The sequence below is a fragment of the Crinia signifera genome, chromosome 2 (genome assembly GCF_055691185.1).
Source record: "Crinia signifera chromosome 2, ASM5569118v1, whole genome shotgun sequence".
Taxonomy (NCBI): Eukaryota; Metazoa; Chordata; class Amphibia; order Anura; family Myobatrachidae; genus Crinia; species Crinia signifera.
The window spans coordinates 54,890,106-54,916,248 of NC_139218.1; the positions used below are offsets into that span (position 1 = coordinate 54,890,106).

The 26,143-nt window shown below is 43.6% G+C and overlaps 1 protein-coding gene across 3 annotated transcripts in view; it reads left to right on the forward strand.

Moving 5' to 3' along the window:
- The window catches only part of DPH1 (diphthamide biosynthesis 1), a 254,708-nt gene that overhangs the window by 22,241 nt on the left and 206,324 nt on the right, over positions 1-26,143 (forward strand). For all 3 annotated transcript variants that reach the window (XM_083172139.1, XM_083172141.1, XM_083172140.1), the window contains exon 2: positions 15,557-15,709. In XM_083172139.1, coding sequence (XP_083028265.1) covers positions 15,557-15,709 — 153 coding nt within the window. The remainder of the gene's footprint in view (positions 1-15,556; positions 15,710-26,143) is intronic.

Here is a 26,143-nt window from a genome sequence, read left to right on the forward strand (position 1 = left end):
TATATCCTATAACAACATCCTAAGTCAGGAGTGGCCAACTTGTGGCTCTTGAGCTGCATGTGGCTCTTTTCTTAATGAGAGATGTCTCCTCTGGATGTGCGCTGCCCCACTGTGTTCCGGCTGATGCACGCACAGCAATGCCGCTTGCCTCCACTGTCTGCGCGCTACTTTGCTCTGTGGTCAATGTGATGTCACATTGTGGGAGGAGCATGCTGTACCCAGCATCAGGAAGTGGGAACAGAGACTGAAAGGGGTGCAATGGCTGGACAGCAGAGGGGTGTGGAGGCTGCTTACTTTGTGAGTTGTTTTTTCAACACTGAAATAAGTGTAATCAAAACATTGATCTGTTCTCACAGAAACACCTGTGACAGAATTACTGCGAGTAGCTCCAACCGCATATGAGCCAGAAATTAAAAAAATAATATTGAAAATCAAACAAATATTGTCAAAAATTCACACTAATATAAAAAAAAAAATAAAAAAAAAAAATTATTGGGAAGATTACGTAAATTGTGTGTTTTTTATGAGGTTGTCTCATCCCCCAGCCTAATTAAACACACAAGTTTGACAGAATGTCATGCTCCTACAAATGTAATTCCAACGGCATGAACACGAAAATGGGGAATGGTCTGGTGTAAGCTAGGCCACGCCCCTTTTATGCATGGTACCGCCTCTTTGTCTTCCCATAACAAATTGTTTTTGTCTCATTGGCTCTGGTTGGCCACCCCTGTCCTAAGGTAAATCATTTGCCAGATGCAGCGAGGTATTAAATACGGGTGGCTGTAGCATCACTTTTTTATTTTGATGAAATAGTTACCATTGCATTGAAAGTTTTTTGATGAAAGGCTTCCAGTGTCCATCCCTAGTAATCGGAAGAGGTAGTAGTGCACCACATGGCACCATCTTTCCTTTGAGATCTGTTTGTTAAAACTACAACAACAGAACTCTGGATACAGTTTAAGGGCCAGATGCACTAAGCTTCAAAAGTGATAAAATGGAGAGTGATAAACAATTCGCTCCTGCCTGACCTTTTTCAGACAGTGGTGCCACTGATGGCTGCCTAGGTGCTGTGCAGCTCGGCGGGTATGTGTTCTCCACATGTAATGTCTTCACAAATGGATGTAATGCCCCCCCCCACACACACACGCACACACTCCCCATCCCTGCTCGATGCTGCACTGTAATCCACCAAAAATTCCTAGTGTGCGCAAGCACACATGGCCAATAAAGTTGATTCTGATGTGGCAGGTAGCAGCTAATTGGCTGGCTGTTTGTCACTCTCCATTTTATCACTTTTGAAGCTTAGTGCATCTGGCCCCATGTATACAGTCAGACTAATCCAGAATATAAATACTGATTTAACACAATAGTGCACAGGCAGATAATCATACTCCCAGATCAAAGTGTGTGTGTGGATAGTTAAACAGATAAGTCCATAGCTCTGGCAGGGAGAAACAGCAGATACGGGCATGTAACATTGGATAGTCTCCCGAACATCATGGTAATGTCAGAGACACAGAAACCAAGAATGGCACAGGACAGAGCTGACCAACAGTGCAGAGAGGACTACAGCACTAATCAGGCAGATTAGCTCCTAGCTAGCAGGTCATCAGTACAGAACAGGAGGAGCCGATTCAGACTGGAGCCCCTACTGGTCCACACCAGTACTACAGAGATCAAATAGTCCTAACCCTGTGGCTCTATAGAGACTAACCATTAAGTAGATTCAATAGAGATTTTGGGTAGATTAGTGACACTTGGGAATTGTTTTGATAATTTTCGGTTGTTGGCATAACTGGATTGTTGGGTGTATGGTCATCCCTCGTAGCCTATCAGGTTGCCCTTCACCAGTTTAATGAATGGTATTTCCCTTCTCTTTGGTATCTTCTTACATATTATCTATTGATTTTTTTTTTTTTTTTTGGTTCTCCCACCTTCCTAACAATTTTCATATTGTTAGAATACATTACCATCGCATCCCACAAAGTTTATTGCAGAACAATCCCAGTGATGTGGAACTTCCTGGAAATCTTTGCACTGTTGCTCATTGTCACATTGGCCAGATGTACTAAGCTTCAACATTGATAAAATGGAGAGTTATAACCAACCAATCAGTTCCTGCCTGACATTTTTCAAACACAGCCTGTGACAAGGCAGGTAGTAGCTGATCGGTTGGTTGTTTATCATTATCCATTTGATCACTTTTTGAAGCTTAGTGCATCTGGCATAAGATGAGTATGTTTGTTTTATAGTTGTGTATCCTGCTATGGTATTAGCTTTGAGTGCTGAAAATGCGCTCATTCCTTATTTTTTTGTTGTCTCTGGCTCGCAGGGCATTCAAGCTCCCGCAGCGCGTCTCAGTCCCCGCAGCGCAACCTTCCCACCCGCAATGTGATCCCTCCCACTGCCTCTCTAAACATTCCCTCTGCCCTCCCAAGTACTTCTAAGCTCTCCTACAGACCCTTCTACAATCTAACAACCCTAACTCCCCCTGGGACTTGCTGTGTCCGGATTGAAGGCAGTTTTGGACCATCAGGTGCCGGATAATCGGTGGTCAACCTGCACAGTTGTGATTAAATGTCTTACATTTGTGTAAGTGTAGCTTGCTGCACCTGGAATAGTCCCGTTTGGTGTCCTCTGAATACAGTTGGGCTTGATTTTAAAAGTCCCATGGGCAAGACAACAGTGTCCCCCCCCCCCCCCCCCCAAACCGAATGCAAGAGACTTTTTTTTATTTTTTACTCCATTCCCTGACTAATGATTATTCTGATTATTTCTGGAATCTATAGTTCTTCCTCCATATGGCTTGAGATAGGAAGGGTAATATGGGTGCCTTACTCCTGTGCCAAGCCTAAAGTATTTCCCAGAGTACTGATGCCGAAAGGATTTTATTTAAGTATATTTGTGTGTTATTGTTGAGAGGAGATAAAGAGCATGAGAGACGACTCATTTTAGGACGTGTTCTTTAGACCGCAGTTCCCACTCTGCTTGTCCTGTCATTTTCATGGACCTGTTTTCTTCCTATGTAGTACGCTTTAGCAGGGAAGAACATTTCTATGCACACTCGAAGTAAAGTAATGAAAATCTTCACACATACAAATTTGCCACATGAATAATTTAACACCTAATAAACTGAGCACAGCAATATTTTAGGAGAAAACACAGAGCAGCTAGATATCCCTTCTAGTTTCCATGGGCATCTGTGGCGATCAGACGGTTGGGAGAGCACTTTGCTATACACTGCACAGCGAGCAGACACCTGATGCCCTTTTTGGCAGAGGGTACATGGGCACCTTGTTGTATGTACCGTGGCTGGTTTACGGCAGACCTGCCAAGCACCCTGTGGAATATTCAAGGCTTTCTGTATTAGACCCTTTCTTTGTATACAATCTTTTTGTTAAAGTTCTCTGGACTAGAGTAGTCTTCTAGCTACTGTAAGTGCCCTCAGCCTGGTTATATGATATGTGCACTGCAAAGCACTTTGGGCCTGATTGTAAATTGCTCGTAGTTCCATATGCATCAACATCTAGTGAATTTTAGCATGTGTTGCCATTCCAAGGATTACCACCCTTGCTTTGGTCCATGAAATCTTTAATACTCTCTTAAGGAGCAGATCATCTATGTATATATGTGTGTGTGTGTGTGTGTGTGTGTGTGTATGACTAAAACACTGCAATCTGTTGGCAGCAAGTGGAACTAAATCTCTCATTAGCTACATTACTAGCTTTCGAAGCATTTGCTTCGAACGGGCATACTAGAATGTAGTTTGCTTATACCTATTTTTTTGTAAAATGTACAGTACTTAATAAATGGTCCTTCAAAGCTGGTTGGATGCTTTGGACAACACTCCACTGGTCCACCTCTTTTCTCTTTTCAGTGCCTGCTGAAGATCATTTTTGGTGGTGGTTGACCATTGGCTTCTAACTTTTAACCCTTTTGTCTGGGGAAGGAGTATAATGTTCAAATATAAAAAATGGCACAAAAGGTCTGTCACTACCCTATGTCTAATGGTTTGCTGGATGCGTTCTCTAGCTTTGCATATATGCCACATTTGTCTGCAGCTTTTCCATTTTTAGTGGGCCTGAGTTTTTCTGGGTGGTCCACTGTCTAGTTTTGCCCCATCTTTTTTGCCGCTTTAAATCCATTTGTCAAAGCCACCTTCGAGCAACAGTAAATCTGCCCTCTGGTCTTAACGATCGTCCCATATGTTTGTTAGCGGACAGTCTGGGCCTTGTAGTGCAAATGGGTATGGGTCATAGGGTCGATAGTATGAAGGCCGACAGGGTTTGGTCATGTCCCGGATAAAGTGCATCAGTAGGTGACAAGTTCTCAGTCCAAACAGCAACGCGTTTCGGAGATCAAAAGTCTCCTTCCCCAGGCTGGAAAAAGAATTTATAGCTCTGCAGTCCATATTTATACCTGAAAATTACTTTCAATTTAAACACAATAACATTTTATTAATGCAATTAATATGTAACCGTCATAAAAATAAAGAATTAATATTTGTAACATCTAAAATCACTAAAAGACAGTGGACAGAACTGCAACACCTATAAGTCCAATAATATGGTTTGTATTTGATTAGAAAATATCCTGGTGTGACCTTATTGTAAAATGCACTTATGCTGCTTTCCGAATGCAAAACTGGCTTTGACCAGGTATTTTAAAATGTTTCTAAAAACGGGTCTGCCAGCTAAAACCACTTTCACACCGCATGTCTTTAAGGACAAAAACTGCACTGAAATACCGTTTAAATGGTATTTCAATACAGTTTTTGTTCCTTCACAACACTGAACCCGTTTTACCTGCACCTTTCAGACTGTACATATTACTGCTTTGAAACAGTCAAAAAACGACAATATACCGGGTAAAAAGTGCGGTCTTAAAGGGGCATTAGATACTGTGTGCAACAAACATGAAGTCCAGAACTGGTAGTTCAGCTAGCATACTGGTTATTGGGCTTGTGATAGTCAGGACTACACCAATGTCCTTATTTCCAGGTATATTGGGGCAGATGTATTAAGCCTTAACAAGAGATAAATGCAAGGTTGGTAAAGAGGGGTAAACATCCAGCCAATAACCTGCTAACTGCCATGTTACAGGCTGTGTAAAAAGGTCAGTAAGGAGGTGATTGGCTGGATGTTTATCTCTCTTTATCACCCTTGCATTTATCTCTTGTTAAGGCTTAATACATCTTCCCCATTGGTTTTAATAGGCTGTTCTCTCAGGATGGAGATACTTAGATGACTGGCTGTCAACCACCAGAATACGGTTGCGCAAAAAGAGTCAGTCTGTTGGTGGTATATTAAGGTGAGTACTGCCTCAAAACTTCTTTAGTATTGTGGATCTGAAATATACAGATGCACTCCCAGGCACTGCAAATAGCAGGGGATAATGCAGTTTAGTTGAGTCTGGCTGCTGTATCAAGAACCAGACTGCAGTGTGAGACCAGCTCACTCATTTACTGCATCTGGGAGCCGTCCGCACGATCTCAGCTGGGGGCGGACACTCACAGTGAAGACATTTTGCTGCCGCTGCTCTCCAATACCCGTCTCTCCGTATCGGTATGCTGCAGAAGTGCCGTACCAGTTTGTAAGGATGAAGCCTCTGGGTCACACCAGTGTTGGAGACTGTGGCTACTGTTTAGCTAGGTCCCTTGACGCATTTCTCCGTCGTTTAGAAGATGACCTACCAGTGGCAGTGGGTTTCTCTTAAAAGGCTGCCTACCAATCGATTATGGTCTAGTGATTAGAACACCTGTTGCACCTGTTACAAATTATCCAGCATTATAGCGGCCATTTAAGTTTGCAAACATAAAAAGCATTTATATAAAGTTTATTATGATCATGTTTTACTGTCCAATCCAACGTAGTCCTTTTCTAAATCAAATACAAACCATATTATTGGACTTATAGGTGTTGGAGTTCTGTCCACCGTCTTTTAGTGATTTTATGTTATAAATATTCTTTATTTTTATGTTACATATTAATTGCATTAAAAATATTTAATTGTTTAAATTGAAAGTAATTTTCTAGTGTCATATGTGCGCTCTCTGAACAGTTGTATCATTTTGGTATTTTTTGAGTGATACAGAGGTCCTCATGGAGAGTTGCATGTGACACTTTGAAATCTAAAACTGATACTTATTTAGATAAAGTTTTCCTTGTTCGCCCGATTTCGGCTTCTTCTCCCATGCTGAGCTGTCCCGGCATGAGGGGAGCAGGAGGTGGGAGGGAGGTGACGGAGACCCCCGCACACCACATTACAGGTATCGCACAGGGCCTTCATCACCGCACCGCGATGCCAGCCGCATTTGTACTTGCGTGGGTTTCCTCCGGGTACTCCGGTTTCCTCCCACAATCCAAAAATATACTGGTAGGCTAATTGGCTCCCAACAAAATTAACCCTAGAATGACTGTGCGTGTACATGTGGTCGGGAATATAGATTGTAAGCTCTACTGGGGCAGGGACTGATATGAATGTTCAAATATTCTCTGTAAAGCGCTGCGGAATATGTATGCGCTATATAAGAAACTGATAAATATGTTAGTACATATGTGCTGACATTGCGACGGCTATGTATATTAATACATCCCGCCCTCAGGGCGAGATGTATCAAATGGAAAATGAGGTAAAACCCCGGTTTTACCGCATTTTCCAATGTATCAAAAATGATACCGCACTGAAGGGTATCGCCACCTTTGGGTAGCGATACCCTATAGAAGCCTATGGGCTTCTTTTCGCAGCCTCGTCGACCCCCCCCCCCTCTGGCTTACCTTCCTGAAGGGTCCTCCTGGACCCTGGAAGGTAAACCCCTCCTCCCCCTAGTCAAGCAGCCGGACATCCTTCTGGCTGCAGGGGGGTGGAGGAGGCGCCGGGGACAGCATGCTTAGCTGTCCCCGGCGTGAGGGGAGAGCGTGGCGGCAGGGAGATGACGGAGACCCCCCGCTCACCAGAGTACAGGTATCGCGGGGGGCCTCCGTCACCGCACCGCGATGCCAGCCGCAAATGTTAATACATATGCGGCAGCATCGCGGCGGGGGGGCTACGAAGGGTGGCAGTGTATTTTAATACATCCCGCCCTAAATGCGAGCACATGATATTCCTTTATTTAAAGGTCACAATTCTCCACATGTTAAATCACACTGAACTAGTACATCCTCTCCTGATTCTTGTTTTATTCTTGAAACGTGAAACCAAATCTACCATCTTTGTTTGGGATTTGCAAAGTCTTCAGCATTCTTATAAGAGCGCAATGGGGTATTACTCGCTTACCTCTTATTACCTTACTGTACCGTACTTGATATTGCGGTATAGTCCATCCCTATTTACCGGGAGATCAAAACTCAGTTTGCGCCCAATAATGTTTTTCAGTTCCCGTGGGTACATGTAAAAAATTTGATTAAAAGATAAGCTAAAACTAGTTCATGACAACATTTAAATTACATTAATTTTTGTTGTCTTTTTTTTTGTTTTTTTTTTAACAAGATGAACCCCTTCAGTGGTGTGTTTTTATTTTTTTGGTACTTGTTTCCTAGCACGGCGGCCCCGATTTCCATCGCAGAGCATCGCATCGCATGCAATATAGCGGCATGCGATGCGATTTTTTTTTGTATTGTACAAGCACCCTGATGGGTGCTTACAATGTTAAATGCACCCCCACTATCAACGCCAACCCGAAGTGTGGCGAGCGCAGCGGTACGTGTCCTCTGACCTTTTCATACCCCCACTATCCACGTCGGCGTGGAGTTGATTTTAGATAGTGTGGCGAGCGCAGCGGATTACTTAACATGTATTCCGCAGGGCTCGCTACGTTTGCCACGCTTCGGGTATGCGTTGATAGTGGGGGTGGCTTTGACAATGGGGGTGCATTTAACATTGTAAGCACCCATCAGGGTGGTTGTACAATTAAAAATCGCATCGCATGCCATTTGCTGGCATGCGATGCTATGTGATATTTAATTGTACATTCCGGGTCATTTACCTGAATATCGCATCGCATACCTTATGGCATGGTATGCGATGGGCGCCATGCTAGGAAACAAGTACACTTTTTTTTTTTTAGGGAGTGCTCCCCACTGGCTGAGTTTTTTTTTTTTTTTTTTCTGGGGAACACTCCCTAAAATAACCCCACCACTGTGTGGGAAGGGGACGCGCCACTGAGCAGCCGGAGCCGGCTCTAACCAGCGGCATTCCTAAGAATTTTCCGGGCTTGCCAGTCTGGGCACTAAGGCATAGCCTGGAAAATTCTAGGGAATACGACGGAAGGGGTTAATCTTCTAAAAAGCACTTCAACTCGAAGTCCAAATTATGACCTTTTGGAAAAAGTGTATCTGCTGTAAAAAGAAATTCCATGTCATCTTGTTTTTGGCCAATCTAGTCTCCAGATCCCTATTTTTCCAGTTCACATTTCTCTACTGGATTACTAGAAATCTTTTAATGGGTATCCGGACTCATGATAGATTGACTCTAGGTCGACCGGGTCCAAATGTCGACATGCATTGTTTTACAAAATGTTGAGCCGACATGTGCTGCCAGGCGGTATTTCATCCACTAAGGTGTGTAAAGGAGAATATAATGTGTGCCGAGGTGGTACACTTAGTGGTTTTTAGAAGATTAATCTTGTGTGGTTTTGATTACATCATTGTAAAAAAAAATTATTTTTTTTAAATTGTGTGTTTTTATCATTTACATATATCCTAAGAATATTTTTTAGGACCTTTATGCCCCACTATTCATTTTTTGTTTGTATGGTTTTTGTGTCTGTCAATATAAGTCAACATGGATACCATATCAGTGTGCTCGCCATGCTTGTAGGGTATGACATTCTGGCTGTTTTTTTAATTTTTATTTTTTTTTAAACTCATTTTGACCTTTTTAACTGTTGACCTAATGCTTGTGTTGACCTTAAGCAGTCGACTTAATGTATTGTATGTAGACCTAGCACCATTTCCCATGCATTTAGCTACTGTTACTCTGTTCAAACCTGATGACTAGGAATTTGACGCGTCTTGTTGTGAGTGGGTGTAGACAAGCAAACGCAAAGCTCAACCTGTGGATGGAAAATCTGTAGGAATTTAAGTGCTACAGTATAGAGCACATAGACGCAGAGCTTGATGCTGTCACAGGTTAAATTATGTAAAAGTGAAAACACCATGTACTATGTGGGCGAGTGACACAATTGGAAGATTTGTATAATTGGAAAATGAGGGAAGAATAGAAGAGATTCCATTGGTTAGTTTCACATTCCGCTTGCTAGTGGATTGTAGATGACATCAGTCATATTTGCTAAAGCGTATTGCAAATAATTATGTGCAAATATCAATGAAAATTGTGGCACAGAAACACCATTGCCCTGTAGCGACATCTGGAATAACAATGATCATATTGGTGTGCGCTGTCTTATCATGGAGGCGTTCTCTTGGATTCAGTCTACCCTGTAAATGGTAGGGTGCTACATTTTGGGCTGGTCACATCGAACTCCATAATTAATTTATGCAGTACCCACATCATTTTTTTTTTTTTTTGTACAGAAGACCTTGACCTTCCAAAAAACAGCATTTGTTTACTTGTTTCTCCTGACATGTTAATAACTTTTACCAAAATGACCATAAATGCCTTTTTTTTTTTTTTTTTTTTTTTTTTTTTTGTGCAGTACTAAGAAAGGGCCTATTGGGGGAGTTGACTGTATTCCATGGGCCAAGCAAACAGTGACTTATTTATGCATGATGGGAATCTTTGCAGCGAATCACAGCAAAGCAACTGTCTGCAATCTGGGCTGCTGCAGGCCTTTAGTGGAGGAGACTTGAAGAGTTGCACAAAGTGGGGGTCAAAGGCAGTCACTGCCTCTCATTAGCATATTCATTGGCCTCAGCAGCTTAGATACAGTGAACATTCTGAGTAACCTTAGGGTTTACTCAGAACTGCAGAAAAGATAATCGGGACAGACCATCCCTCTGTCCAGGACCTGTTACCTGTCCAGAGCAAAAAAGGGGGCAACGAATATAGTCAAGGACCAACTACATCCTGGCCATGGCTTGTTTAATCTGCTGCCATCAGGCAGATGCTACAGGGCTATTTCCACCAGAAGCCTAAAAAGTTTCTTTCCTCAAGCGGTTCACCTGTTGACACGTGAACTTATGAACATCTCACTGTCTAGTTTTTTTTTTTGGGACACTCCCAGAAAACACGGCATTACTGTCCCCATATGCCCAAAGGATGTCATTCACCCTGCAAGCAAAGGCTAGCCCCCGCACACTCTTACTGCAGTGAAATGGTTCTGAGGGGTTGGTTTTGCGCTCCACTACTTATATTGTGTCTGCGGTGCAGCAGATTCTGGGTTCTTTTGCCTATGGAACCCTGGGGTTAGTACTACAATTTTGTTGAATTGCGCACTCGCTGATTGAATCAATGGTGTGGACCTCTGATTACTTGTATTAGTAATAATGTGATGCAAGACAGTTTCTATTGTGAACAAATATTTATTGAACACTTAAAAAGGTGCATATACTCTTAGAAATGCGGGGGTTGGTTGGGGGTGGGGGGGTGGTTACAGGGACCTCCAAAACTGCAGATCTCACTCTTGTGTCTTCTGCAGATTGGATTTTGGGTTGTTCCTCCCCTGTTTGGTAGGTGGGTTGGGTTCTCAGCAGACCTCCGTGGTTGGGCAATGCACGGGGTCTGTTGTTAAGGATGGTGATGGAGTAGTTTGTATGAAGCAAATCGGGGTTGTGAAAGGGCACTGGCAGATCTCCGGTCACAAACGGAAGTCTCTTGCAGATAACAAAGTCTGGGTGGTCAAGGAAAGTGTATGGTGGTACCGGGGGCTGGCGTCCCTAACCCTCCGGTGGTGCACCGTGCACTTACCCGATACCTGTATTCACTGCTTGCAGGAGGTGGATTCCGTGTCTTCTCCTGGGATCTTCGCCGGCGTCCTCACTTCACGCGATAGCCGGCAGTGTAGTCCACACCGTTGCTGCAGTTGCTCACGGCACTTCCGGGTTCGGCTTTGCGGCGTCACCCGGGGTGTCGCGGGTACTGTAGCGGTGCGCGCTCAACTCCTCCTGGAGGAGACTTGTGGGGTGCTGGGTGGGTGCAGGACTAGTGTCCTGATGTCCAACGCGTTTCGGCACGTCCGTGCCTTTGTCAAGGATGCGATATGGTCTGAGGTGCTCTGAGGTACTACACTGCCGGCTATCGCGTGAAGTGAGGACACCGGCGAAGATCCCAGGAGAAGACACGGAATCCACCTCCTGCAAGCAGTGAATACAGGTATCGGGTAAGTGCACGGTGCACCACCGGAGGGTTAGGGACGCCAGCCCCCGGTACCACCATACACTTTCCTTGACCACCCAGACTTTGTTATCTGCAAGAGACTTCCGTTTGTGACCGGAGATCTGCCAGTGCCCTTTCACAACCCCGATTTGCTTCATACAAACTACTCCATCACCATCCTTAACAACAGACCCCGTGCATTGCCCAACCACGGAGGTCTGCTGAGAACCCAACCCACCTACCAAACAGGGGAGGAACAACCCAAAATCCAATCTGCAGAAGACACAAGAGTGAGATCTGCAGTTTTGGAGGTCCCTGTAACCACCCCCCCCACCCCCAACCAACCCCCGCATTTTTAAGAGTATATGCACCTTTTTAAGTGTTCAATAAATATTTGTTCACAATAGAAACTGTCTTGCATCACATTATTACTAATACAAGTAATCAGAGGTCCACACCATTGATTCAATCAGCGAGTGCGCAATTCAACAAAATTGTATTACTGCAGTGAAAGGCATAGCGAGTGTGGAACTCATGAAAGCCGTTTGCAAACGCGCATAAATGCGCATCCACAACCCCCCCCCCACCCAAGATCGGCCAAGGGGCCGAATTCGGGCCCTAACAAAAGGATCTGAATTGGTCCCTATATCGGGATGCGCCCGATTATTTATTATATTGGCCGCGGCCCGTATCGTCTAGTGTGTTTGGGCCTTTAGGTGAACATGTACTTTATCAAATACACCATCCTGGGGAACTGCTGTTTGGCAGGATATGAAGTGGTGGTACTACTATGTGGCATACATTTGGAGATATAACATTCACATCTGCATAGACTGGAAAATAAATGTTATGTGATGTTCCTATCCCCCCTGAGAAGGAGGTTGTAGGGCGTGTGCAGCGTAAGCAGAACCATGAGACGACAGCAGAAGCCCAGTTCAGTGCATGAATTCTGAATCTGCATTTTTGGTTCATAAGGAAGCTTATTTTCTGCAGACTGTACTGCCAAGCCTAGCAGTACGTGTCTATCACACCAGGGTTCTGCTGCTCACTGTTGCCCTAAAAGACTGCTGAACTTTTATTATCTATGTAATGGGCGGATGAATGTTGAATTTGAGTCCAAATTCTTTGGAGTGCAAATACTTCTGAGTTAAGATGTTCTATTGCTCTATACATTATGGGTGTGCATTTAACTATATAAAAATACTGATTTATTTAACGATTATAATTTTTTTGAAATCTTTTTAAGATTTGCTGCTAATATTTATTTTCTTTATTATACTTTATACATGTGATGGGTTTGGTACAGGCAACGCCCGTCTTGTTCTGTTTTTTTTTTTTTGTTCTGAGTAGTATGTCCAATATCTCTCTTGTGCATGACGTAACTGGCAAATAATTTATATGGTACATGGAGTAATTTGTCCAATTACTGCATAGACCAGGCATGTCCAAACTGTGGCCCTCCAGCTGTTGTGAATCTACACATCCCAGCATGCCTTGCCATAGTTTTAGCATTCCCGAATAGGAAATCTGTGGCAAGGCATGATGGGACTTGTAGTTTTACAACAGCTGGAGGGTTATAGTTTGGTCATGCCTGGCATAGATGGAAGGTAGCAGGAGAGAATGCAGCGGGCCGTTCCATAGCAGAGTTGTCTTGGGCCAGCATCCCTCCGAACCGACACACATTAGTGTTCATTCTAGCACCCGCTATCTTTGAAAACCCATGCAGTTCCTGTTCCCTGCCTGGGCTGTCTGCTGTGGTGGTTCTAGCACAGGTCTGGTTTGCATATCCGTGCTAATATACAGACCACACTGTGCTAGAAGCCCTCCAGCAGACAGCGACACCCCAGGCAGGGAAGAGGAACTGCATGGGTTTTCAAAGATAGCGAGCTCTAGAATGAACACTACACATGACATCTCTATGAATGGCAGACACAACTTCCTTTTGCTTTTCCATGGGTGCCTCTCTTAGCGCTCTGCATGATGGAAAGAGTGTTGGAGGGGCATCTATTGTGTTTCACTCTTGGCCATTCACCTGGCAGACCAGTGTATTTGTATACAACATTTTATTATTGTGGTTTATCAATGGTTCCTAAAAAGTGCCTGTTAGAAATCTGTCTATTCTAATGCACCATCAGTGCAAAGGTTGTTGAATGCTTCCAAAAGCCACCTTCATGCATGATGTCTATTGTTTTAGGGGTAAGCCCTCCATGACCTCATCAGACAGATTACTCCGACTTTATAATTGCAACTGGCTGATACACCTGAGCTTATGTGTTTTGAGGTGAAAGTTCTATGACCAAAATTAAATTACTGGTGATATTTGTAAAACAATCCTAAAGTAACATCTCCTCTCATTGCCACGCTGCGAAACTCATTACCGCTGGATTTTGTTTGAGGATATAGTAATACATTAATGGTGTTAAGAGGATTAACCATATTCTTGGAAGGTAAGTACATAAATGGATGTTTAGCAAGGCAGACAGACACTGCTGACTGGTTCTCTAGAAGTGTTGGAAAACCTTTTCAGGTAATGACTAAGTAGCACCAATTGTTTGTTTTTTAATTTGAAAACAGAAATGAACTGCCCACTGTTACTACCTATCCCAGTGGTAGTGAAGGGGTTCATTTAATTAGTATTTTGAGGTTTTAATTGGAGCTTAGTGAATCCCCTCTGACAGCTGTCAGCCCCCCTTACCCCCCCCTCCCCTTTCCCCTCCCAACTAAATTCATTTGTTTAAATTCATTTTGTACAATTGTGAAATTAATTATGCAGATTTGCTTTTGGAGGTAATGTTGTTTTGCAGATCCAATATTAGTTTGTTACAATTGTGCTCTGGGGGTCTCTGCATATTGTCTGCAATATTATCAGGCATTGGGCCTCTCTCTCGTTTCAGGTTATTGACGGTTTCTGAGACGAGATGAACATAATTATTAAGCATTCGTTCTGTAAGGGAGGGGGGCCCTCAACATGGAAAATAAAGAAAAGACAATATCCTCATACGGCGCCGCATTTGTGTAACCCTCCTTTTTTCATCTAATTGTTTTCCCATGTGAATGATGTTTATTTTTTTCTTTATTACTGAATGGATCGTTTGGGATATTTTTGGATACTGACATTTAAATTGCAATTCTTGCAGATTTTATTCTTTTTTTTTTTTTTCAAGTTGGGAGTGAATAAATTCACCGCTTAGTGAGCAGGTGTGGCTTTTGATTATATATGAAAATACTTATCATTTATGGTTTGTTTTAACCCATTGAACCTTTAGCTGATGTTACAGGCTATCTGGAGTCAACATTGAAGTCGCAGTTCTAATAAAATACTAAGCTTTCACTTACAACGTATGGCAGGAAAATGGGTACTTGTGTTCTAGCACGGCGCCCACGATATTAGGTTGCACGACATATAATCGCATTGCATGGCATACACCCGATGCGATTTTAAATTGTATAAGCCCCCTATACGATGTTTAATTGTATAAGCACGCTTACAATGTTAAATGCACCCCCACGCCAACCCCACTATGAACACCAACCCGAAGCGTGGCGAGTGCATCGCTACGCGTCCTACGACCTTTTCATACCCCCACTATCCACATCGGCGTGGAGTTGATTTTATATAGTGTGGCGAGCGCAGCGTGGCGAGCGCATGCGTATTACTTTACATGTATTCCGCGTCCCCTCGTGGGGCTCGGTGAGCCCCACATTACTTTACATGTATTCCGCGTCCCCTCGCAGGGCTCGCTGCGTTCGCCACGCTTCGGGCTCGGTGGCTCGCCACACTATATAAAATCAACTCCATGCCGACGTGGATAGTGGGGGTATGAAAAGGTCGTAGGACGCATACTGCCGCCCCTCGCGGGCTCGCTGCGCTCGCCAGGCTTTGGGTTGGCGTTCATAGTGGGGGTGCCGTTGGGGGTGCTTTTAACATAGTAAGCACCCAAGACATTTAATTAACTTATAGGGGCCACTTTTAACATGGGAAAACCCATTAGGGTGCTTATACAATTTTAAATTGCATACCATTGTATATGCGATACAATGGCATACAATTCGATGGTATACAATTTAAAATTGTATAACATCGGCTGCCATCGTGCAACATCGCATGCCTTATGGTCTGCGATGCGATGGGCGCCGTGCTAGTACACAAGTACCGAAAAATGTATTCCTCTAAATTTGACGTTATTTCAGTGGCGTTTGGAGAGAATTTACAATGTCTTTTATGATGGGTTTTATTCAAAATCCGCTGTTCACTAAACCACCATCTATACTGTCTCTGCAGGTCGCACCCCAGTTCGTCGTGTCGCTAACCAAATCCCTGATGAAATCTCCCAGAACCCTTTGCTCTTGGAAGCCTTATCCGTTCTGCCTCAAAACTACAACTTTGAAATTCCCAAGACTATATGGAGGATTCGGCAAGCTTCGGCCACAAGAGGTATGGCTGCTTCAGTCAAGTCTCCTTTTCAATAGGTTTAGAATTGTTAATTGTGTTGTAGAATTCACTTCTTAAATTAACACATTTCATAGATGATGACTCTACAGAAGATGGGCAATATGCAGTAGAGCGCAGGAATGAGAATGTGGCAAGTTAACAGATTCATATAAAGTGGCCATGTTGGTTGCTTTTATCTTACTGTACATTACCAATTTAGGGCATATTGAATTGGCTGAGAGGTTTTTGTGATAGAAAAATTTCAACCAATTTCACATCATCTTTGTTATCTACGCTGTACGTGCGATATTTATTCGGAAAAAATCGGACCTAGCATTGTCCAAAACCTCACAGGTTGGGCAGTGATGTAGGGAAGAAGTGTGTACAGGGAGAATCAGTAGTGTAGGAGAGCAGTGCGGGTGCAGGATGAAACATTAGTAGAGGAGAGCACTGTGTGCAGGTTGAAGCAGTAGTGTAGGAGAGCACTGCAGGTTGAAGAAGTAGTGTACGAGAGCACTGTGTGCATGGAGGGGTTGCTGGGTGAAGCGGAAGTGTAGAAGAGCACTGTGTGCATGGAGTGGTGGCAGGGTGACACAGTAGTGTAGGAGAGCCCTGCAGGTTGAAGCAGTAGTGTAGGAGAGCACTGTGTGCATGGAGGGGTTGCTGGGTGAAGCGGAAGTGTAGGAGAGCACTGTGTGCATGGAGTGGTGGCAGGGTAAAGCTGTAGTGTAGGAGAGCACTGCAGGGTGAAGCTGTAGTGTAGGAGAGCACTGCAGGGTGAAGCGGTAGTGTAGGAGAGCACTGCAGGGTGAAGCGGTAGTGTAGGAGAGCACTGCAGGGTGAAGCGGTAGTGTAGGAGAGCACTGCAGGGTGAAGCGGTAGTGTAGGAGAGCACTGCTGGGTGAAGCGGTAGTGTAGGAGAGGACTGCTGGGTGAAGCGGTAGTGTAGGAGAGCACTGCGTGCAGGGAAGGTTTACATGATAATGCTGTAGTGTAGGAGAACACTGTGGGCCCGATTTGCTACCGTGTGATGCAGGGAGAGTGCTAGTGTGTGTCTGAAGGTTGCAAGGGGAAGGGTAGGTACTTCTGCCTAGAGTGGGAAGCCTGCTACCTATAATTTTCTTGCAAGAAGAGACTGATTCAGCAGTTGGAGATTTCTGATTTGGAAACGTTAGGTGGTGTCCATGGGTGTTCAAAAGGTGGGCAAAAAGAAAGAGCTTGCACCTGGTTGAATACCCAAAATCTGGACCCTGCAGGAAAAACTGTTCTGTAAATTGGCAAAACCTCTTAACGTTCAGGGTCTCACATCCTTTGACATTAAACAAATGCAGTCTGGTGAGGGGGTTTTGTCACATCACATTGCAATATATGCACCAAGTGAAATAGGTCCAATTTGTTACAAATGCATGTGTAACTTTCTAACTAAAATGGCTCTGCTTAACCCCTTCCCGACATTTGACGTACATTTACGTCATGGTCGGGAAGCACTTCCCGACACATGGCGTAAATGTACGTCATGGATTTAAACTGTCACCGCGTCTATAGACGCGGTGACAGTTTCAACATGTCTGCTGTCCCTGACAGCAGACATGTCCGTGCATGCCCAGGGGGGGCTGCGATGCCGCCCCCCCCGTCGGCGATCGCTGTGATTGGCTGTTCAGTGTGAACAGCCAATTACAGCGTTTTCCTGTGTCACCGGCGAATAACGTTCGCCGGTGACACGGGATCGGAGGTGATTGGTGCTGTAAAGTACAGCACCAATCACCGCGGGGTGTAAGGGTGACACTGGTGTCACCCCACCTCACCCCGCCCGCCCCCAAAGGCCGTGATTGGTTCGTCGGACCGACGGACCAATCACAGCCATGGAGGGGGGTTTAAACTAACGGTGACTGCACTGCAGACGCCATTCCGGTCTGGAATAGCGTGCAGTGCGGTCACCGTGCCACCTGCCGCCATATACTGACCAGAACCTTGCTCCATACTTACCTGATCACTGCTTCATCGCTGCTTGATCACTGCTTGATCTGTGCCTAGTAGTGTGCTGGATGCTTCCTGGATCCTGTTGCTACTTGTGCCTTCCTGTGCTGTGAAATTGTGCTGCTGCAGTGTAATAGCTAGATAGAGAGATAGATAGAGAGAGATAGAGAGAGATAGATAGAGAGAGATAGAGAGAGATAGAGAGAGATAGAGAGAGAGAGAGAGAGATAGAGAGAGAGAGATAGAGAGAGAGATAGTGTCAGAGAGTGCTATATTTTGTGCTGCTGCAGTGTGATATAGTTATAGATAGAGAGAGAGAGAGATAGAGAGATAGAGAGAGATAGAGAGAGAGAGATAGATAGAGAGGCCTAGTGACAGAGTGCTATATTTTGTGCTGCTGCAGTGTGATAGAGATAGAGAGAGAGAGATAGAGAGAGATAGTGACAGATTGTGCTATATATTTTTTATATAACTGACTGCTGCCCCCTCCTTTTGTGCTGATCAGTATAAATTAACTGATCAGCAACTTTTTGGGGGCGCAGGTTTTTTTTTATATATAGATATACCTGTCAGTGCTGCTGCTGTAGTGTCATAGAGTGAGAGATAGTGAGAGATAGTGAGAGATAGAGAGAGATAGAGAGAGATAGAGAGAGATAGAGAGAGATAGAGAGAGATAGAGAGAGATAGAGAGAGATAGAGAGAGATAGAGAGAGATAGAGAGAGATAGTGATAGAGAGTGTATATTTTGTGTCTGCTACCCCCCCTTTTTGGGGGTGCAGGTTTTTTAGTGTCCTAGAGTGATAGATAGTGAGAGATAGTGACAGAGAGTGATAGAGAGTGACAGAGAGTGCTAAATTTTGTGTCTGCTGCCCCCGCCTTTTGTGCTGATCACTATATCTGAGGTGATCAGCAACTTTTTTGGGGGTGCAGAGGTTTTTTTTTTTTTTTATATATATACCTGTCAGTTGCACCAAAGGTTGTGCACCTGCTGCACCTCACTGGTAATCAGTGTCGCATCACTGATCACCTTTTTTTTTTTTTGTGAGTGCTGTGGGGTCTTTTTTTAATTTTTTTTTTACACACACTGTGATTTTGTGGGTGTCCTGTGGCCACTGTGCGCTGATCAGTGACGTACATCACTGATCAGCTTTTTCGGCACAGGGTTGATCTATTTTTATTTTTTTTTTGATCAAATTCCTGTTGCCTTTGAGCGCTGTTCAGTGACAGACGTTACTGACCAACATCTGTGCTCAATTTTTGGCGCAGGACCTTTTTTTTTTTTTTTTTTTTTTTTTAACCCCTTCAATTTTTTATTTTTAACCCCTTCATTTTTTTTTTTTTTTTTATTGGTATAAAGTATTTTTTTTTTTTCTGCACTACATACACACTACATATCCCCCGGGTTGAAATAAAGTTTGTACCCCCCCCTACACTATACACGTGTTGAAACATTTCACTACCAGTAACACAAAAATAAAAATGGCATCCCAAATGTCCTCCCAAATGTCCTCCCAAATGTCATCACAGTCATCCAGAAGAATGTATTCAGCGGAGGAGGCATATGCCCTGCTTGCTTCTGACTCTGACACAGCCAGTGATGCAAGCGGGGAATTTGAAGGATTCGCCTTAAGCTCCTCTTCCTCCTCTGATGATGAGGGACCCCCTCAAAGACGCCCCCGTAGAGCAGCTGAGACCCCCCCCCCCAACAATTGATCTCGTATGGACCCCACCACCAGACAATTTTGAGCCCCAGCTTCCTGAGTTTTTGGCCATGCCAGGAATCCAATTTGATTCCACAGGTCTCAGAGAAATTGACTTTTTCAAATTATTTTTCTCTGATGATTTTGTAAATTTAATGGTGGACCAAACTAATTTATATGCCCAGCAGTTTATTGCTCAAAACCCCACGTCATCATTTGCTAGGTGGACCCCTGTAGATGCAGTAGAGATGATGACGTTTTGGGGTCTGGTGTTTCATATGGGCATAGTAAAAAAGCCAGAAATTAGGCAATATTGGAGTACAGATGTTCTGTACAGTACTCCATTTTACCGTATGGCCATGACCCGGACTCGATTTGAGACAATTCTTAAATTTATACATTACACCGATAATGCACAGTGCCCACCCAGAGATGATCCCACCTTTGACCGGCTATTCAAAGTCAGGCCGGTCATTGATCATTTCAGTGCCAAATTTGAAGAGGTGTACATCCCTGAAAAATTTATTTGTATCGACGAGTCCCTTATACATTTTAAAGGAAGGGTTAAATTCCGCCAGTACCTTCCCAGTAAGAGGGCAAGGTATGGCATAAAAATGTATAAACTGTGTGAAAGCACCTCAGGGTACACCCACAGGTTTAGGGTTTATGAAGGGAAGGATTCAAGAATTGAACCGCCAGAATGCCCCCCCTCCCTCGTAGGTGTTAGTGGGAAAATTGTCTGGGATTTAGTGCACCCCTTCCTGGATAAAGGTTATCACCTCTATGTGGATAACTTTTACACTAGTATCCCCCTGTTTAAGGCCCTTGGTTCAAGAGGTACAGCAGCTTGCGGTACTGTGCGCAAGAACCAAAGAGGCCTCCCAAAAACGCACATTGCCCAAGTAATGAGAAGGGGTGAAAGCAGGGGAATATGCAACGAAAATATGTTGTTGGTCAAATATAAGGACAAGAGGGATGTCCTTATACTGACAACAATTCACGGAGACAGTACCACCTCCGTCCCTGTACGAGGTACCAGTACCCACACCTCAAAACCTAATTGTATCCTGGATTACAATAGGTACATGGGCGGAGTGGATCTTTCAGATCAGGTACTGAAGCCGTACAGTGCCCTGCGGAAAACAAAAATCTGGTACAAGAAGGTGGCCGTGTATATCATCCAGATGGCACTGTATAACGCTTACGTGCTATTCCGTTCTACCGGCCAGAGGGGGACATTTATGCACTTTCAAGAGGAAGTCATAAAGGGCCTAATATTTGGGAACCAGCAGGCAGAGGGCCCCAGTACTTCTAGTACTGGCCCCCGTATTGTACCAGGGCAGCATTTTCCTGATGAAATCCCCTCCACTGGAAAAAAGGGCAGGACACAAAAAAGGTGCAAAGTTTGCTATAAAAAGGGAATAAGAAAGCAAACTATTTTCCAGTGTGACACTTGCCCCGACAAACCCGGCCTATGTATAAAGGAGTGTTTTAAAATATACCACACATCTATGGAATATTAGGTTCATAATTTCACCGTGCTTCGGGGGTCTTGCTAATGCCACATAGCACCCACCATTCATTCCACCAGAATCTGAGCCGCAAAATCCAAAAATCACTCCTTCCCTTCTGAGTCCTGCCATGCACCCAACTGGTATTTTTTGGTCACATGTGAGGCATTGCCGTACTCGGGAGAAATTGGGGCACAGATTTTGGGGTGCTTTGTCTCCTTCATTCCTTGTGAAAATGAAAAATTTTGAGCCAGAACTGCATTTTTGTGTAAAAAAATGTAATTTTTCATGTTCACTGCCCAGTTTTATCAAAATTGGTGAAACCCCTGGGGGTTTGAAATGTACACTATACCCCTAGATGAATTCCCTGAGGGGTGTAGTTTGCAAAATGGGGTCACTTGTGGGGGGGTTCCACTGTATTGGTGCTTTGGGGGTCTTGCTAATGCGACATAGCACCCACCATCATTCCACCAGAATTTGTGCTGCAAAATCCAAATATCACTCCTTCCCTTCTGAGTCCTGCCACTTTTTGGTCACACATGAGGCATTGCCGTACTCGGGAGAAATTGGGGCACAGATTTTGGGGTGCTTTGTCTCCTTCATTCCTTCTGAAAATGAAAAATTTTGAGCCAGAACTGCATTTTTGTGTAAAAAAATGTAATTTTTCATTTTCACTGCCCACTTGTATCAAAATTGGTGAAACCCCTGGGGGTTTGAAATGTACACTATACCCCTAGATGAATTCCCTGAGGGGTGTAGTTTGCAAAATGGGGTGACTTGTGGGGGGGTTCCACTGTATTGGTGCAACATAGCACCCACCATTCATTCCACCAGAATCTGTGCTGCAAAATCCAAAAATCACTCCTTCCCTTCTGAGTCCTGCCATGCACCCAACTGGTATTTTTTGGTCACATGTGAGGCATTGCCGTACTCGGGAGAAATTGGGGCACAGATTTTGGGGTGCTTTTTCTCCTTCATACCTTCTGAAAATGAAAAATTTTGAGCCAGAACTGCATTTTTGTGTAAAAAATGTAATTTTTCATTTTCACTGCCCACTTGTATCAAAATTGGTGAAACCCCTGGGGGTTTTAAATGTACACTATACCCCTAGATGAATTCCCTGAGGGGTGTAGTTTGCAAAATGGGGTCACTTGTGGGGGGTTCCACTGTATTGGTGCTTGGGGGGTCTTGCTAATGCGACATAGCACCCACCAAAATTCCACCAGAATCTGAGCTGCAAAATCCAAAAATCACTCCTTCCCTTTTGAGTCCTGCCATGCACCCAACTGGTATTTTTTGGTCACATGTGAGGCATTGCCGTACTCGGGAGAAATTGGGGCACAGATTTTGGGGTGCTTTTTCTCCTTCATACCTTCTGAAAATGAAAAATTTTGAGCCAGAACTGCATTTTTGTGTAAAAAATGTAATTTTTCATGTTCACTGCCCACTTGTATCAAAATTGGTGAAACCCCTGGGGGTTTGAAATGTACACTATACCCCTAGATGAATTCCCTGAGGGGTGTAGTTTGCAAAATGGGGTCACTTGTGGGGGGGTTCCACTGTATTGGTGCTTGGGGGGTCTTGCTAATGCGACATAGCACCCACCAAAATTCCACCAGAATCTGAGCTGCAAAATCCACAAATCACTCCTTCCCTTCTGAGTCCTGCCATGCACCCAAATGGTATTTTTTGGTCACATGTGAGGCATTGCCGTACTCGGGAGAAATTGGGGCACAGATTTTGGGGTGCTTTGTCTCCTTCATACCTTCTGAAAATGAAAAATTTTGAGCCAGAACTGCATTTTTGTGTAAAAAAATGTAATTTTTCATTTTCACTGCCCACTTGTATCAAAATTGGTGAAACCCCTGGGGGTTTGAAATGTACACTATACCCCTAGATGAATTCCCTGAGGGGTGTACTTTGCAAAATGGGGTGACTTGTGGGGGGGGTTCCACTGTATTGGTGCAACATAGCACCCACCATTCATTCCACCAAAATCTGTGCTGCAAAATCCAAAAATCACTCCTTCCGTTCTGAGTCCTGCCATGCACCCAACTGGTATTTTTTGGTCACATGTGAGGCATTGCCGTACTCGGGAGAAATTGGGGCACAGATTTTGGGGTGCTTTTTCTCCTTCATACCTTCTGAAAATGAAAAATTTTGAGCCAGAACTGCATTTTTGTGTAAAAAAATGTAATTTTTCATTTTCACTGCCCACTTGTATCAAAATTGGTGAAACCCCTGGGGGTTTGAAATGTACACTATACCCCTAGATGAATTCCCTGAGGGGTGTAGTTTTCAAAATGGGGTGACTTGTGGGGGGGTTCCACTGTATTGGTGCTTGGGGGGTCTTGCTAATGCGACATAGCACCCACCAAAATTCCACCAGAATCTGAGCTGCAAATCCAAAAATCACTCCTTCCGTTCTGAGTCCTGCCATGCACCCAACTGGTATTTTTTGGTCACATGTGAGGCATTGCCGTACTCGGGAGAAATTGGGGCACAGATTTTGGGGTGCTTTTTCTCCTTCATACCTTCTGAAAATGAAAAATTTCGAGCCAGAACTGCATTTTTGTGTAAAAAATGTAATTTTTCATTTTCACTGCCCACTTGTATCAAAATTGGTGAAACCCCTGGGGGTTTGAAATGTACACTATACCCCTAGATGAATTCCCTGAGGGGTGTAGTTTTCAAAATGGGGTGACTTGTGGGGGGGTTCCACTGTATTGGTGCTTGGGGGGTCTTGCTAATGCGACATAGCACCCACCATTCATTCCACCAGAATCTGTGCTGCAAAATCCAAAAATCACTCCTTCCCTTCTGAGTCCTGCCATGCACCCAACTGGTATTTTTTGGTCACATGTGAGGCATTGCCGTACTCGGGAGAAATTGGGGCACAGATTTTGGGGTGCTTTTTCTCCTTCATACCTTCTGAAAATGAAAAATTTTGAGCCAGAACTGCATTTTTGTGTAAAAAAATGTAATTTTTCATTTTCACTGCCCACTTGTATCAAAATTGGTGAAACCCCTGGGGGTTTGAAATGTACACTATACCCCTAGATGAATTCCCTGAGGGGTGTAGTTTGCAAAATGGGGTCACTTGTGGGGGGGTTCCACTGTATTGGTGCTTTGGGGGTCTTGCTAATGCGACATAGCACCCACCAAAATTCCACCAGAATCTGAGCTGCAAAATCCAAAAATCACTCCTTCCCTTCTGAGTCCTGCCATGCACCCAACTGGTATTTTTTGGTCACATGTGAGGCATTGCCGTACTCGGGAGAAATTGGGGCACAGATTTTGGGGTGCTTTGTCTCCTTCATACCTTCTGAAAATGACAAATTTGGAGCCAGAACTGTATTTTTGTGTAAAAAAAATAATTTTTCATTTTCACTGCCCAGTTGTACCACAATTGGTGAAACCCCTGGGGGTTTGAAATGTACACTATACCCCTAGATGAATTTCCTGAGGGGTGTAGTTTGCTAAATGGGGTCACTTGTGGGGGGGTTCCTAACTTTTAGCATCTTATGGTGCCTAGAAACCTACACGGTGCCTAAAAAATAATCTCATAAAAAGGAGGCTCCAAAATCAAGTAGGTGCTCCTTCTATTATGAAGCCTGTGGTTTGGTCACCGTGCACACTAGGGCCACATATAGGATATTTATGAAAACAAAAGAATTGGGGGAATCAATTTTTAGTCACATTTCTCTAGTAAAATGTACTGTGTTCCTTAGAAAAATGTATTAAAATTGCAAATCTGCAAAAAAAAAGAAATTTTGAAATTTCACCTACACTTTGTTTTAATTCCTGTGAAACACCTAAAGGGTTAACAAACTTCCAAAATGCTGTTTTGAATACTGTGAGGGGTGCAGTTTTTGAAATGGCATCATTTATGGGGGTGTCTCACATACAAGTCCCTCAAAGTCACATCAGAACTGAACTGGTCCCTAAAAAAATCAGTGTTTGAAATTTTCTTGAAAATTTGAGAATTTGCTATTCATATTGTAAGCCTCCTAGTGTCCCAAAAAATTAAAAGGAAGTTGAAATAATGATGTCAACATAAAGTAGACATATGGTCTATGTTAGTTATTCACTATTTTGAGTGGTAAGATTATTTGTCTCACAAGCAGAAAATTTAACATTTTGCAAATCGCTAAATTTTCCATTTTTTCACGATATTTTGGTATTTTTCACAAAAAAACACAGACTGTATCGACCCAAATTTACCACTAATTTGAAGTACAATGTGTCACGAAAAAACAATCTCAAAATCACTGGGATAAGTAAAAGCAAAAAAAAGTTATCCCCACTTAAGTGAGACATGTCAGATTTGAAAAAAAGGGCTCTGTCAGGAACGCAAAAACTGGCTCTGTCAGGAAGGGGTTATTAGTCAACGTTCAAAGCTATAAAGTAAAATGATGCTTAATGTAGATACGTGCGTATGTGTGCTTACATGCTCTATTGTTAAAATTCTGCAAACACCTCTTCCAATTAATCTATTTGCTGAGTCTAGTGTGGAAGAACTTGATTGGTCTGCTCAGAGTTCTGTCTTAGCGATGTGTCCAGTTTGAATAAACAAACAGGGACATCTTGCAAATCCAGCATTAATGCTTTTCTAGCTACCCAAGGTTATACTCTATATAAAATAGAATAGTGTTTGTGTACCTTGTGTGTTTCCGCACCTAGTGATTGCATGGGCACTTATAGCTGAAGGCACTTAATTGGGCTGTGACCATTAATTCTCATGCAGACAAAGTTGAGTGAGGTTGTTTGTTTTTTTATTTTTTTGCTTAAATGTGGATTACAGGGCGCTGCACCTAATATAGGGCCTTATACTAGTTCACTCTTTCTGACAAAATCCTTCTTAGATGGACAAAACCATGTGCACTGCAGGGGGGGCAGATGTAACATGTGCAGAGAGAATTAGATTTGGGCGAGTTATTTTGTTTCTGTGCAGGGTAAATACTGGCTGCTTTATTTTTACACTGCAATATAGATCTCACTTTGAAGTAAAACCCCACCGAAATCTAATTCTCTCTGCACAAGTAACACCTGCCCCACCTGCAGTGCACATGGTTTTGTCCATCTAAGAAGGATTTTGTCAGAGTGAACTAGAATAAGGTCCACAGTGTAGGGGCAAATGCACACCGATGACGGTGACCACATCCATCTGCGTAAAACCCTTTGTATTCTTTTGATTAAGTGTAAGGGCTCTGACCGAGTCGTGCTCGTCATACATCATACTGATACCA